Source organism: Taeniopygia guttata, chromosome 4, assembly GCF_048771995.1.
Source record: "Taeniopygia guttata chromosome 4, bTaeGut7.mat, whole genome shotgun sequence".
NCBI classification, from domain to species: Eukaryota; Metazoa; Chordata; class Aves; order Passeriformes; family Estrildidae; genus Taeniopygia; species Taeniopygia guttata.
In genome coordinates this window covers 11,717,942-11,734,664 of record NC_133028.1, presented here as the reverse complement: position 1 = coordinate 11,734,664, position 16,723 = coordinate 11,717,942, and the positions used below count along the sequence as shown (strand labels likewise).

Here is a 16,723-nt window from a genome sequence, read left to right as displayed (position 1 = left end):
TTTAGCTGTTAGGGAAAATAATAAAATTTCAGCTTTCCCATAAAGTTAGGTCAGACATATGTTTCAATTGACAAATTAATTGTGAAGTCTTTGATGAAAGAGTCTCTCTTCCTACAGTAAAAAGTACCTTTTCTAGAAGTCACCTTTAAGTAATTCCTGTCACTTTTCAAAATGACTACTGAGTAGATGTACGATATGTTTGGAGTAAGCAGTATGTAAATGACTGCTTTCTACTTTGAGTGGTTTTTTTCACTGTTTAATATTATTCATGTATGGATACATATTGTCACAACTTATCATTTTTTCCTCTTTATAGGTCCTGCTGGGGACTTGCATCTGGCCTCAATGTGAAATTAAGGTAGAAAAACACATCTACATATGTGTTTGCTATTAGGATTTAGTTTATTCACTGGTCATGCCTGAAGAGTGATGTTCGTCTCTAGTCGGCTAACAGCCAGGAAATATAAATGATTGTCCTAGAAGTCAAGCCTCTCTCCTATTTACTGGAGTGAAAATCACCTCCAGATATCGACGGAAAATCAACTACAGAAAATGCTTCACGTTATAAGGATGCCAACCACCTAGATTCATGCGCCCTATCTGTACAGTTGTTGTGGATGGTTTGCCATCTGAAAGCTCCTCAAGCTCTTATCCAGGCCCTGTATCTGTTTCTGAAATGTCTCTGCTACATGCTTTGGGTCCAGTGCAGACCTGGCTGGGACAAGAGCTAGAGAAGTGTGGCATTGATGCCATGATTTATACTCGGTATGTCCTCAGTCTTCTGCTGCATGATAGCTATGACTACGACCTGCAGGAACAGGTATTTACATATTTTAGATGTTGTCCAGTGAAAGTGAGTTTTTGTACCAGTTATGTTTTGTGTATTATACCTGGGTATGCTTCAGTTGGGGGGGTGGTTGTCTTTAAGTGTGTGGGTGGAAGGAGGGTATAAACCACACAGGAATCCGATTTGATGGGTGAGCTGAGATTAAAGTAGTTAGTTTGCTGTATGGGGAGTTACATTAAACAATGTTTTCACATGGCTACAATTGATACCAGAATTGATAACACTGGAGTATCTGTGTTTTAAATTAAGATCATCACTACTTGTGATTAGAAGCTTAATTTAATATTGGAACATTAGTAAATGAATGTAATTATTGTAAACTGTGTCAAATTGACCAGCTTCACAGTAGTTTGTAGACCCCCCCCCCCATCACTTCCCATGGATTTCATGTTGCGCTATTTTCAGTAAAGAATAAATACCCTCCAAATATCTTTTAGTCTTCAGGTATTTGAAATAAATTATTATACATACATTATTCATTTCTTCTAAAATAATGTTACTGCTGAATGCTGATTAAAAGCATTCAAGAGAGTTGTGACCCTAGAACATACTGTTCAGTTTCCATAGCCTTTTTCTTTTTTTTTTTTTCTTTTTTTTTATTTGTCTGCATCATGAATCTGTATAGAAATACTTTTAATAGTGGAGTTTTTTGGATTCAGGACTCAGAGAAATTACAGTGTTTTCAGAAAAGGCTGACGATGCTGTTAAACATAGACTTTGTCTTAGAAGGTGGCTGTGGTGACAGTGGGAAGGAAGAAAAGCAAATACCTATTATTTGATAGCTTAATTATTAGTCTTTTTTCATTACTGTTATTTTGGTTATACTTCAAGCATTGCTGCTTAACTGCTTCAGAAATTCCATTGTCACCTAGTTTATTTTTTTTTAAATCCAGCAAGAGCAGAGCAGGTTATTGTGAGATAGATGTAAGTGTAACTGAAGAACAAAGAAATTCATGTCAGATGCTGTCAGTGTTTGAACTTTTAGCAACCATTACCATGCATAAAAGCCTTCATGCTTCCCGTGTGCAAACCAGAAAACTTGTATCTGTAAAAGTTTTTTTGTTTCTTTTTTTTTTTTTTTTTTTAAAGTGTATCTGGCAGCAGTGGGTGACATCAGCAGCAATCCCATGATTAATAATAATAATTAAAAAAACCCAGTGTAAGTGCTTTCTGGAATGTACCTTAACATATAGGTCTTGGTCAGACATGAATAGCTGTATTTTAGAAGGGGGCAGAAAAAGATGCCAAAACCTGTTTGCAAGGAGCATGTGGGATGAGGACATTAAAAATGAAACCAATTGAAACCACATGAGAACTTGAGGAGCTTTAGAGATAGGACAGTGGCCTTGGGGGAAATGAAAATGTGTTTCTTTCAGTCCATTTCACTACACAGTCATAACTTTGAAGTTGCTACTGTGATACTTCAAATTACTGAAGTACCAAAATTAGTTTTCTTTTTATCAGGCTTCTCAATAAGCAGGGTAACTATATTATGAAAATCTAATTCAGTTTATTTCTCATTTTGATACTTTAACTGGATCCTTTGTGGGTTTGATAACAGAGCTTTTAGGAATGTGTCTGTTCTTTTTCCAAGTTGATTATCTGAACCTAATGAGCCAAAGTGAGAAGAATACCACATGCTGACAGGGTAGCCAAAACCTGTGTTGCTGAGCGGGTGCTGTGGTACCAATGTGCAGGACGTCTTCTGAGCAACATTGGGCTTTGAAGCTGGGAGATTTTTTCCCACCTCCTCCAGTTTGATCCTGTTTATAACGTACTTTTACTGCATTTGTTTGCCCTACTTCAAATAACCATTTTCTAAGTTTTGAGTTCAATTTAGTTTTGGGATTATATTCTGTAGTAATGATTAGATGCTCCTGTTGTGAAACATACTGCTCCCTAACTCCTTTTTCAAGTACCTTAGTCTGTAAAGCCTGCAAGTGCAAATTTCTAACATAGAAAATGGAGGAAATATTTAAATACATGTGTTTTGTTATTTATTTATTACTGATTTTAATTTTTTTGCTTGTTATTTACTGGTTCTTTGTATTGCCTGACCTTTTAAATTAGTTTTGGTTTGGTGAAGTTATTCAGAAACAAGAAAATCTTTACTCTAAAACATGTATTTACGTGTAAGCAATTTCAGTCCAATTTTAGTGATGGGTACAACATTAAGACTAAGTGGAAAAGCATATACTAGTGTTTACAAGGAGAAGTCAAGGAAGAGAACAGGAATTAACTACCAAAAAGAGAAGTAATTTAGGAGTAAAATATTTAGAGTTGCTGAGCTTCTTTAACCCAGATTAATTCCCATTGAAGATTTGGTCCTTGGCAAATTGGCATCTCAGGAATTTTTTCTCCCATGTGATCCCTTTAGTTCTTAAGAAAAATAAGAGAATTTCCGTGAAAGGGCTTATTGCAATGATTTCTCTCCAACTTAGAGGACAGGTACAAAAAGGACTGAAGCAGTCTATTCACATGGAGAAGACAAGGGACAATAGGTACATGTTGCACTGAGAGCAGTTTCATCTTGATATGAGAATTCTTTTCTTTTTCTGTTTTCTTGTAGTGAGAACAGTCATTCACTGGAACAACCTCCTCAGGAATGTGATAGAATCCCTGCTGCTGGAGGTTTTTGAGATGCAGTAGGGTGCTAGATAGTCTTGTCTAGTTTCCTTTTCCCTTGGAAGAGTAGACCACATGATTTTTTGAGGTCCCTTCCGGCCTGAATTCTGTGATTCTCTGCTTTTAGAACTCTGGGGATAGTTGCGTAGCCATTCCTTTTTCCTCAAAATTCAGCAGTGGCTTCTGTTTAGAGCAGGTTATAAGGAATCTGTAGTCTCACAATGGGATTATGCATAGGAACAATCCATTGCAGTTTGCTTTTTTCGGGGGTGGGAGTGAAGAGGGGTAATTTAGGATGTCTTAATCTTACGGATACTCTCATCTTCATTAGAAATGTTACAGACTGGAGTTGAGATGGTCATTAAGATCTTTCCACCTCAGAGTGGAAAGTCATTAGCACTGTTTTAGTTGCTTCTGGGAGCCTCCTTCAGTGCTTGCTTTATGGTATTCTGGTGTCATCAAGTGTAGCAGGGAAATGGAACTCTGAAGTCTGGACTGAGGTTCTGTCAGGTAAGTACAAAAAGATTTAGTATCAAAAATAAGTAATAAAACCCATTCCCAATCTTACTAGGCATACACAGCTATTTAAGATATCACAGTTGTCACCTTATCAGTCACTTCTGTTTACAGTTAAAGTAAGAATTTCAAAGGAATATGGGAATCTTGATTGACTATGAGAGTCTTGATTAATTAGATCTTCAGGGTTATTTTTGCAAATAAGCAGGATGTTCCTTTCTGCTCTGTTAGTAGTATTTAATATGTGGGTTTTGGTCTTGATTCTGATGCAGTCTTTTGTGGGTTTCTCCAGTTTTACTCTGGTGCAGATTTGTGTGGCTTTCTCCAATATTATCTTTTTTTGTACAGTGAGGTAGTTTGATGTCTGGTACCAGGGTCTTTAGGACTGCTATGGTTATATATGTGTTATTCATACCTATCAAGAATTACTGTAAAATTCTCTAAATATGCACACTTTAAATGCATATTGGTTTGTTTTGAAATACTCAAGTACTGAAAGTAACTTAGTTATTGTTGGCACCTAGAGCACAATTCTTATCTACTTTTGGAAGTGAGTCTAAGCTCAAGATGTTAAAGTTCTTAAGAACTACTTAGTTCTATGTTCTCTTCTGTTTTTATTTCCCTCTCCCCTCAGGTTTTTTTGGCAGCAATGATATTGCTGATGGGAGGGCTTAAGTTGGTGGAAGTAGGAGGCTCTTTGGGATTTTTTTTTTCCCTAGTATTGACTGATGGAGTAAAAAATACAATGATAGTATGAATTGGGTTTGTACATTTTCCTTGATTCCTGTCCTACGGTTAATGTAAATAGTTTTGAGGGGGTTTGTGGCTAGCTGAGGTTTGTCATATCAGAAAACAGGTAAGAATTGCAGTGGTAGACTTGCCCTTTTTTTTCCTACAATTGAAGATGTTGCTTGTGGACCATCTTTCTAGAGAACAATTCTCAAATTGATTTGAGAATATAATAGATGTTTACATGGACTAAATATTACTGAAGAAATCTCTTGAACTATGCTATTTAAGATATTATTTATTTAGATGTGTTAGGGAGTTTACTTGGTTCAATTTGGTTTCATTTTTTTTGAGACCTATCAATGATCTCTTCAAAATGTTTGGAAATCACTGGTATTTTGTGCTGAGATAGATGACTTTTTAGTCCCTTTTGGTCCATTAAGGAAAACATCATAAAATTTGTGTGGATTTACAGACTGTTTAATGTAAGTAAAGTGCAGAATGTCAAGTGTAAGTTTTTGCCATTTGCATTTTATTACTGAATTTACTTATTTTGGATAAATTAAGCAGAAAATCATGAAATTGCTGTTGAGTTTTTAACTTTTGGGGACCCACAGAATTACTGTTGGTGGAGATCTGAACATTGTGAGACAGCCTTTTGACTTCATGCTAGACTAATTTTTGATCAAATACCTTGCTTTTAGTTTCCTAGTAGCAAACCAACTAGGTGCTTTTAAGATTTGATTGTTGTGTAAATACTGATTTAAAATATATTTGTAGATACATGTGTTCTCAAACCAGTTTATGATACGGTAAATATTGCATTAAGACAGTATAATCTGTGTGAAGCAGAAGGCATTGCCTTAAAATATACTTCGTGTGAAACATTATTTCATTGATCGTTCTTTATACAGTATTAAAATCAGTTCTATGTTGTATCTTTCACGTACTAATTGTAAGCCTAACTGATTTTGAATGTAATAAATTTATGGTTTAGAGCTATAGATTTGTTCCTGTAAACTGTTCTCCCTTTTGAAGGGCTAGAGCCTTTATTAAAAAAAAAAAAACCCAAAACCTAACCCCAATAGCTAGACACTCTGAGATAAAGGCTTTGTTTGTAAGCCTTTGGTCATGCAGCAGGAAGATCAAAATGCATTTGTTATGCATACTTTCAGTATCAAGTATCTTCTGTTGCTTTTGATCTACTTCTTTCAACTTGTTTTTGGAAGTTAACAGTTTTTTTCTGAACCTCAAAAATCCTTTTTATTTTTTTCTTAAGATGATGTTTTCCTAACTCTCAGAATTAATTGGCTGTTGCACTGCAAACTATGTCCTTTTGTGACCAGGTTGAGAATTTTGCTTTTGATTTTTCAGTTTTTAACAAGGAGGCATTTTGCAGGAAGGCTAATTATTTGTAGACTGATTTGAAGTAGTTCCATTCAGGTAATCTTTTATATGAAGGCATAAAAAGTCTTCAGAATGATAGTTACACTTCTGCTGACTCTGATCATAGTTTTTATTTTTGCTTTTTCATCATTGTCACTTACGTATTAAAAGTCAAAAATGTAGTTTTTTTATATTAAGAAGAGAGCAGCAGAAGAGACACCTCGGTCCATATGTGATATATTTTAGGGCTTTACCTTGTGGTTTTAAGTCCATAAATGATTTTGGCCTATCCCTCTGCTCTAGGATGGGGTTATTATTGCCAAATTTAGTCTGTGTTTGGCTTGCACTTGCTAATGACACAGGACACTTTGGTGACTGAACGTGGGATGCACTTGCTAGGTTCCCAGATCCAGTGGAATGTGCTTTAGTTCTCCTGCCATCCCATATTAACCCAGTAGAGGGACCTGATGTCTGGATTTATATTATAGTAATAGATATTAGTTTTTCCCCATGGATATTTTGGGTGAGAGAGGATGTGGGGTTTTGTACATGTCTTGTGCTTTTGTATGTCTCATCCATAACCTAAAGAGAGGAGGAGAAATGAAGATTTAGTCCTGTGCACTCCACTAACCATGTGTTAAGTGTTAATCTTGCTGGTATGCCTATTCGACAAAAATAGCAATTCTGCTTCTAGTATAATTATACCTATTCTTTTATCATCCCTAAAAAGTACTTTTGGGTCACTTGAACAAATTTTTTGATACTTCATTACAATATGCAGAGTGGGTTCAGCTACAGTAGGGAAACACAGTGTGACTGCTGTACACAAGTGTCAGTAAATTTCAATATTCACCAGCAACATGTAGAAATAAAGTTATTGAATGCAAAGCATTTTCTGTTTAGTTTGTATTTGTGTTACTGCTTATTAAGCTGTGTAACAGTCCTGTAGGAAAAATTTAAAATTTTTTCTGATCATAGGTTTTTAATAGGTACCCCAACGAAATATGTAAATTTCAAATTGTGGGAATCAGTGTATGAAGAAAAGACTAGGTAGGAGGGGGAACAAGGCTTTTAGCTCTACTTTTTTATATGACTAATTTGAAATCCTTAGATTGCTGAAATGTATGTTTACAGCAATGGGAATAACCCTCTTCTCTTCCCATATATAAACACGTAAACTGAAGAAAGAACCAGTTAATAATATTTATAAAAGGGTACTATATCTTCAAATTAATATGCCCATAAAGCTTATTCACGCAGAAGTTAAAACCACTTTCTAAAAGCTCAGATATATAAGTTTAAAAGTGGATTCCTCTTCACTTAAGCAATGGAAGATGGCTGAAATGTCTTTATAGTAAAAGCATGTGGCTCAGGAAACTTATTTATTGATTTTTAGTTGACATTTGTCTTGTTAATTGTGCAGTATTATATATCTGTTATATATATGCATATATATGTATATATGTATATATGTATATATATGTGTATATATATATATATGTGTGTGTGTGTGTATATATATATATATATATACACATATATATATATATATACAGTATATATATCTGTTCTGTATTTCTCTGTCCAGTGACTGTTAGATACAGGACAGGTTTGGAGTATCATGGACTGCGAGTTTGCATTCTGTATTCTGTTTTAGGGGTGGGAATTGAGGTGGCAGGGATTGGAGCTCAGCAGTAGGCTCACAGGGGCTTTGTGTTTGTGCAAACTGTACAGGTTCCAGGGCAGTCAGCTTCAGCTTGTGTGTTAGTGCAGAAGAAAAGCATTCATTCTCAAGGACTGTGCTTATCTGAGAAACTTTATTTCCACACTCTCTGCTGTGTTTGTATTGTTGTGAGTGATCATATTGAGCTGCTTGTTCCTTTTTTATGAAGTTGTGACTGCTAATGTATTCTCACAAAGACTTACATAATACAAAGCAGAGATGGAAGCTCAAGTGCCAGGTTGGTGAGTCCTCCTAACAGTCAGGATTTCTTTGCAGCCATCTCTGTGCTGGTACAATTGTACTGTTTGTATTCCTGGGCATAATTGAGATGCTTCCTGGGTGTTCTTTGTGTATATGTCATTGTATGACAGTACACTTGCCACATTTCTCCAAGCATAAACATGCGCTGCCTATATTCTCTGAAAGCAGATGATTATAGTGGTCTGTGATGCTTGCCATACAACTTTATTTCTAAAGCCAAGAAAGCAACTATAAATGTTATGAAATAACTTCTCCAGTCATGACGTGCCCCTTTCAGACACCTTGATTCTGTAGTGACAGTTTCAGTTGAGTTCCGGGCTTTCTTTTCTGCAGTGTAAGTCAGACATGTAAGTAAAATGATGCCTTTATAGCTCTAGCTATAGCCTTGCTAAATTTTCTTCCTTTCTGCCTTTATTTTAATGGGGAAAGTCTAAAGGCAGTCTCCTCAACAAGCATAAGATTTTAACAGATGCAGCATTTGCATGTTCTCTCATTCTTTGGAGTGGGAGTGACAAATTTCTTCTCCTTAGTTTTAGCCTAGAAGTAACTTCTAATTAGTGAATATCATATAGACTACCCTTTCAAACTGGTAGGATTATGAGCAAAAGTTTATAATTGACAGAAACTCAGATGACAGGATTTTATACTTGGATTGATTAGTTTTGGTAAGTAGAATTCTTCCCTGCCTGCCATCAGTCCCGAATAGCCTGAGGTCAATAGCAGTGCATATTGTGATCTGCTACATTATCAGCTGTTCTGTTATAGTCAGGCAGCAGGGTTATAATATTCTGGTTGGGACATCTGGGAAAGAGGTGACTGTAGTGGCTAAATGGTTCCCTGGTTTTTCACTGTAAGTCTAAGATTACTTATTTCCATGCTAATATCTGGATTTGGAGTTATTATCTAACATTAAAAAATGTTTCCCAGTCCTCTCTATTCTGTGTTTAGCAGGGTTTTTTTGCCATGGAGAAAACTTATGCTGCTCTCTGAAATGTACTCTTCATCTGCATTTCCTTTGGGGCATATTAGCTGAGTTTGAGCCAATGTTCTTGTGTTTTCTTCTGAACTGTTTCACCTGTGTGTTATCTTTTTGTCTCAGTCTGAGGCAGCCTGTAAGGAATGTCTAAGCTGATCCTAGCCCACCAGACCTTTCTCAGTATTTATAATAAATTTCATTATGAAAGGTATCCATCACTGTGGCTTTAAGCAATCTATGAGAATTTTTCCTGAATCTCAGTTTAGTGGAAGCAATTTTTCAGTCAAGATGACTGAAGGTCTTTATATATTGTTGAATAATCTTAAAGGTTAAGTACACTTCTGATCTGTTGCAGTTTTCCCCAAATCTCAATTGTGAAATCCTCTAAGAGGCAGTGGTATTTCATTTTGGATATAATCTGTCATGGAATCATTGAATGGTTTTGTTTGGAAGGGATCTTAAAGACCATCTAGTTCCTAGCTCCTGGCCATGGGCAGGGTTTCCTTCCACATGACTGGGTTGCTCAGAGCCCCATCTAGCCTAGTCTTGAATATCTCCAGGAAGGGGCAGCCACAACTGCTCTGGGCAGCCTTTCAAGTGTCTTATAACCCTCAGAGTAAAGAACTTTTTTCTAATATCTAATCTAAACCTGCCTGCCTTCTTTTTAAAGACATCCCCTTTTATGCTGTCTCTCCATGCTCTTTTCAGAAGTCCGTCCAAGTTCTCCTGTAGGCTTTTCATGTACTGGAGAGTGCTGTAAGTCTCCCTGGAACCTCCTCTTCTCTAGGCTGGACAACCTAGAGAACTCTGTCAGCCAGTGTTCATAGCAGAGGTGTTCCAGCCCACTTGTGTCCCTTCTGTGGACTCAGTTCAACACATCCCTCTCATGCTGGGAACAGACCTGGGGTGTAGTACTATTGATGGGGTCTCATGAGAGTGAGAGGGCCAGAATCACCTTCCTTTTTTTGCTGGCCACACTGCTTTGGGTGCAGGCCAGGATGCTGTGACGTTGCCAGCTCATGTTCAACTGCTCATCAACCAACAGCCCTTTTATTTGGGGCTCTTCTTGATCCTTTCTCTGCCCAAATTCTCTGAATTTGTGTTTGCCTCAACTTGGATGAAGTACCTTGCTCTTGGCCTTGTTGAACTTCATGAAGTTAACACAGGCCTACCTCTCAAGCCTGTCAAGGTATCTCTTGATGGCATCCCTTCCCTCCAGTGTGCCAACCACACGGCACAGTTCGGTGTCATTGGCAAACTCGCTGAGGGAGCCCTTGATCCCACTGTCCATGGCATTGACAAAGGTGTTAAACAGCATCAGTGCCAATACAGACCCAGAGAAACACTTGTCACTGGCCTTCACTTGAACATCAAGCCATTGACCACAAACCATGTGTCCAAATTTTTTTTGTGTGTGTATTGTATAAAGAAGTAGAAAGAAAATGAGAATTCTGTCAGAGCTGTGTTCTCAATTGGTGCATCCTGAAAGACAAGCCATGTTGTTCCCAGAGTGCACAAACAACTCGTGCACTCTTGAAAGAGGGGTTAGACTATGAGACCACAGCTCTGGGCTGGGGGCCTGAGAGAGAATTCTATTTAGCTTCCCTTCCCCCATTAAAAAAAAAAAAAAAAAAATTGCCTATCTCTTAAAAGAGATTTTTGAGTTTTTAAAAGATGAAAACTGTCAAAGTTTGTGGACAAGTGACAGATGTTTTTCAAATACATGTGTGAAGGACTGAATGAAATGCTTTATAAATTTCTGTGAGCATGAAGGTTCTTGCTGCTCTGCTGACAGATAGTTGTTAAAGTTGTGATCTATCAGTACAAAGCAAACCTTTGTTAGCATAGAGAAAAACAGTAATACATAGCATTTAGGGAATGTTTTCCTACTGCAGATATTGTCTTTGTGAACTTCCCATGTAAAATCAGAATAAATGGAGTTAACCCAGTGTAAATTTGCTGGTGTACCTGCATCTTCACCCACACAAATGGTATTTACTTATTTGCAGCTGTGCCCATGTGAATGAGCTGGAGGGGTTTTGGGAGCCGGTGTGGAGTAGGTGGTTCTCATCAGTTTGTTTTCTTTCCCATTAATACTGGGAAGAGTTAGAGTGCTCTACAGCCTTGTTGTATAAAGTAATGTATAAACTGCAATTTTGGAAAAGACTTAAAAATGTATTTTTTTAAAATTAATTGTAGATATGCACAGTCTTTTAAAACTATTCTCTGACTTTTTTTTTTCTTATTCTTTTCTATTATTTCTTTTGTTAGTCCTTCTAATAACAGTACAGTAGCCTGCTCAAATTTTTGGTTTTAAGTGAATCACAGACACCTTGCAAAAGTGCTAGGAAAATCAGAGTGACTGGTAGCTTAGCTTTTTGTTCTTTCAGTACTAAATGCAATTCTCCAGTTGTGGTGCTCAAAAAAGACTTTAAGCAGCAAATTGCTTTCCTCCTTCACGTGAAGTCACAAATGGCAGCCCTTCGGAGGCTGCTTCTGAAGATGATTGGTCTCTCTTGGCCCTCATTTTTTTCCCATCTTGTTCTTTGATTGCACAGGGACAATTATTTACACTGACAACTTGTTTTCACTTTGTTTTAAAACCATGGGGAATTAGGAAGTCTTTTAAATGGGGGTAGGCCTTAACCTGGTTTTCTTTAGAAGCACTAACAGATGCATTGAAAAGGTTGAAACAGGTAGGCTGAAAAGCATCAGATGTTTGTGGATCTCTCTGAAGAATACGATTTTAGACAAGCATACCTTTTAAGATGTTAAAGACTATCTTACTGATAGCCAAAATATTTGTTTCATGAGATGAATATGGGAAATCATGAATATGTATGTAAACAGACAGTGAGGAGCAAGCAAGTCTGGTAATAAATTTTGTAAATTCTGAAAAGCCATATAATAGGGATGTTGCATATCTTCAGATGATTGCATATAGTACAATAGCATTCTACTTTGATGTTATTGTTCTTCATTGTTCTTACATGTATTAGAAGCCAACCCCACCTACTCACCCTCACTTCTCAATTACTTGAATTTTCTTCTGAAATAGTTCGGGTTTATTTTATGATAGATACTGCTATCTCTAGCTGTAATCATGTTCATTTTAGCACTGAGTTGAAGGCTTCAGGATCTAACACTGCATTTCCTTCTTCTGGCTTATTTAACTTCCTGTTAAGTTTGATCTTAACTCAGAACTACTTGCTTTTCATTCTTACTATTTCAGAGATCAGTGAAACTAACATATTATACTGTAAATTACAGTAATACATTCAACCATAAGTTGGCCATAAAATTGCCTTTGTGGATATGCTTTACAAAAATTGGAAAATATTACAGTGAAGTGTGAGTTGCCTCCATGTCCTGTGAGATATGGATGTGCTTTTCTGAATAGTAAGTGCAAGTTTTATGTAATCAAAATAATCTTTAATTTGGCAAAAAGTAGTTTTTAGCAGATAGAAAGGGGTTGGTTTCATTTTGCTCACTATGTTATTTGTAGTCCTGCTCTGCTATAGTACTGAGATATTAATGTGTTTAAATAATGTAATTTCTTATCTGATTTTAGGAGAATGACATCTTCCTGGGCTGGGAAAAGGGAGCTTACAAGAAATGGGGAAAGAGTAAGAAAAAGTGCTCTGATCTAACACTAGAGGAAATGAAAAAACAGGCTGCTGTCCAGTGTCTTCGCTCTGCTTCTGATGAAGTAAGTTTGGACTATTTAATAGGTTCTTTAAGCTTTATGTCCTTCTTTGTGCTAGATACATTTTGCTTGTGATGCTCATATTTTAATTTGTGGCTTCTTAAAATGCTAGTTTACCAAGAGTTCTCCAAATATTCTTTGGTTTTATTTAGTAAATTATGAAATTGGTGTATGTTTGAATGATTTCACAAGATTTTTTGTACTACGTAGTGTCATGCTTTCCTTTCTGTAAACCCTTTCCTATTCTTGTCAGGGGCACCAGTTTGTGTTTAAATTACCACAAAGCTTTGCATAAAGGTAATTCTAAAAATTCTACATTGACTTTGTGTTGTGTGTGGATAGAAAAGAGTGGAATATGTGGGCAGAAGCCATCTTGCTCTGTGCATGCAACATGTGTAATCTAGAATTCCTAAATAAAAAGCCATGTGTAGTAGCAAATGTTCACTTTCCAGGTTACATGATTGAGTGGAAGTGGAGCTGAAGTGCACTGACTAGAGCAGATAAGGAGAGGTGAAGGCAGCAGGTTGAAGGAAGATAGCAGAGGCAGCAGATGTCATGTAATTGAGCAGAAAAGTGGAGAAAGGGAGAGGCAGTTGAAGGCAATGTTTAAAAAGAAAGAATTATCTGTAGCACAAGTTAAAGGAAGCTTTCCAGGGAGATTTTTCACACAGCAAAAATGAGAAACTGTTTTTTCAGTTTACAGAACTATAAATACTCTGATCTGTCATTGCTGTAAGAAGAAACTACCTCACCCATGCAGCCTGGTTGCGTTACTGCTCTCCACACCTTCCTAGTCATAGCTTGTGCTTGCACAAGCATTTGGGTAACCACCCAAATGGACAACTGGTTTGGGACAGTGAATCAGTTTCCTGAGATTAACCTGGTTGGGGCAGAGGAAATGTTAACCCGGAGAGGTTTCCTGGTCAGATTTGTGGCACAGACACTTGTGCCAGCAAGGCTTTGGAAAAGTAATCAAGGAAGTGGGGAAGATTTGGTGGTTATTCCCACCACCTTCAGCAGCATTACCATCATGTTCTGGCTCACTTGAAGCCTCTGGAGTATTTGTTCAGTTACCAAATTCCTAAATGACATACTGGGAGATTTCTGACCTCCCATTTTCCCATTACTTATTATCCTAACAAAGTGATGGAAAGTAAAATTTTGTTGGTAATTTGCTCTGCTCTCATAGTTGCAGAATATTGAGGTCAGTGCTCCAACTACCACAGAAGTTAATTTGAATATGAAGCAAATACAGAGAAATAATTGCAAGAAGTAATGTCTTTCTTGAGGATATGTTTGTCTTTGTATACTCATTTAATGAACAGTAAAATGTAGGTCTCATACAGGAATACTGATGATTGATTCTTAACTTCAGAAATTACATGGATATATCTCGACATAGCTGAAAATCAAGAATTATCACTTAGAACTCAATTTATGTTATATAGAGAAATTCAGTTGCAGAGCAAAAGGTAGGAGGTGAATTTATAAATAATCTTTAATAGAGAAGGGAAGAAACTATTCAGCTATATTTTTGAAAGAATAAAAATACATGAAATCTGAAAGGTTGAAAAATAAATTCACCTTTGACCTTTGTCACCTTGTCAAATTTTTAGTGTTCAACATTAACCTATAATCTGCAACCTGTAGACTTATTTCAGAGCTGTTTTGACTTCTGTTGCCTGCTCAGACAATTAAGCTTGCACATTTTTTGACATTAATGAAATTGCAGGTCATAATTTTTATAATATATATTCAAACACAGAATTGAACCTTTAAACAAAGTTTTTACTTAAAGCTGCTTTGTAGGTAGTTTAACACATGCTTCTTAGTTTTAGGTAGTTTAACACATGCTTCTTTGTAGGCAGTTTAACAAGAAATACAGCCTTCTTATTTTTTCCCCCAGAATTAAAGGGAAGGATGATCCTGCTTAAATGCTAGTAATACTTTGAAGTAACTTTTAAGATATCTTTTATTTCTGATTTTTGAAACACGTTTCTCATGTTGTTCGGTTTTTGTATGCTGATCTAATGGGAATAATGAATAGATTTTGGGCTGTGAAAGATAATGTTGAAGTAATATTTCTGCCGAGGCATTCAAGCTGCTCCTTACAATTTCATGGTTTCATCTCTACAAAAAAAAACAAACCACTCTGTGAATTGTAGTTGAAATTATAGATCAGTTGTGTGTAAGGAGTATTTATAAGATTGTTTAGATACAAAGAAATACTTTTTTTCCAGTGCCACTTGAATTTTTAAAAATAGTTTTCTGAATCATCTGAGAAATGTTTACCTGTGATTTTTTTTTTGTTGTTGTTGTCAGATGAGGTAGATTAACTATTTAAGCTAAAAACATGTTAAGAAATGTCAGGCAGTGTGCCTCCTCCCCTACCAGTAAATAAAAGCCTTAAAATTAGGTGATCACTTCAAAAAGGTGCTTGATGGAGAGAGGAAGTCACAAAATAGATTATATGAAAATTGGCTTGATTGCAGTAAGTACTTTTTTTGTCAGACTTTCATTTTGTGGTTGAAACAAGTATTTTGAAATCACCTCTTCTGAATTTTCATTTCCATTCTTAGGGTACTTCATTTATACATTTATACTTCATTTACATTTTACATTCGTACTTAGGTGCTTCATTTGGTAGCTTAGTTTTGCTTGACTTCTGTTCTTCCTCTTGTGTTAAAAAGAGTAATTCCATAAATCACTAATCTGAGACAGAAATCTAAGGTTCTAGTTTTAATTTCACAGTGCTGAAAACAAGTATCTGACTCGAAGAAGCCAAAGTTTGGTATTTATTTCTTAAACATTTCCTACATTGTAGAGAGTGAAGAGTCAGAGAAGCTGCTCTGCCTCACTGTGTCTTTGCCTGTTGTGGATTAAGTGTGTTTGTGGGGGGTGGCCTGATTCTGACAGGCACCATCTGGTATATGTAGGAATGCAAATTGTTAATATATGTATGTTCTGAGGACAGTATTTTTTGTGTGACAAGCATTTTGGTGTCTCAAATTCTCTATATTTGTATGAATGAGTCTTTGGCTGCAGATGCTCTTGATGCAGTCAGGAGCAGAGGAAATATAAGTACATTGCAACTTGCCAGAAAATGGAAACAGAATGATGGTGAGAAAGACTTAAGACAAGTACTTTAATGTAGCAATCAATTGCTATTCTTACTGTAGTTCTAAAGTTTATTTTTTCTGAAATGCTTGAATAAATAGCAGTTTAAAGACATGCTGAAGAATTGCTTAAATTTTAAAAAGCTTGTTAATATTGACCTTGAGTATATATTTTGTCTTGATTTTTATCCTGCTAAAGTATGGAAGAAATTTTAAAAGGTTGTTTTGCAATTTGCTCAAGTGGGGATGTCCATTCTAATGAAACATTGGGTAAAAAATCCTAATGCTTAGGATTGGGGAATATTTATATTAAAGTCCTCTGATGAAAATAAGAAATGTTATCCTGAAGTTACTGCCTCAAATTTTAAGTAAAAATGGCTGATCTGTCAACATTAAATAGCTTGGTGGTTAGTTTTGCTGTTGTTTGTAGAAACATGGATCAATTTGTTCAGGTGCAGGTGGAGGTTCTTTTTTTTTAAACCTCCTAATTCTGAAAGTATGTTATTTTGTATTCGAATAATGAAACTTGTCATTACTTGTCCTGTTATTGAGACTCAGAAATATTATTAGATAAATAAGAGTTTAGAAATTCATGTGTGTTACTTTTTACAAGGTGGATACTGTGAGCAAGGTTGGAATTAGAGGTTACTTATGGAGACTGATACATGTAAGACTTTTCAATAGGTATATTTCCTAGTAATAATATTGAAATTACTTATGTGCCTGTCCATTGGTCACAAATCCAAGCTTAATTAGCTTGTACCTGACTACTTTTCTGCTAAAATTTTCATTTTTCAATAGAGCAAGCAGGTCTCCAGCTGTTACTGCAGTTTCTGTG

General features: G+C 36.2%; 1 protein-coding gene across 4 annotated transcripts in view; it reads left to right on the top strand.

Annotated features, from left to right (window-relative positions):
* KIAA0232 (KIAA0232 ortholog) overlaps positions 1 to 16,723 on the top strand; it is a 62,503-nt gene that overhangs the window by 17,898 nt on the left and 27,882 nt on the right. For 3 of the 4 annotated variants that reach the window (XM_030270692.4, XM_030270691.4, XM_030270690.4), the window contains exons 2-3: positions 317 to 820; positions 12,635 to 12,772. In XM_030270692.4, the coding sequence (XP_030126552.4) occupies positions 590 to 820; positions 12,635 to 12,772 (369 nt within the window). In that variant the 5' untranslated portion in view covers positions 317 to 589. Of the gene's footprint in view, positions 1 to 316; positions 821 to 3,862; positions 3,983 to 12,634; positions 12,773 to 16,723 lie in introns of those variants that run through there. The other variant, XM_030270693.4, reaches the window with a different exon arrangement.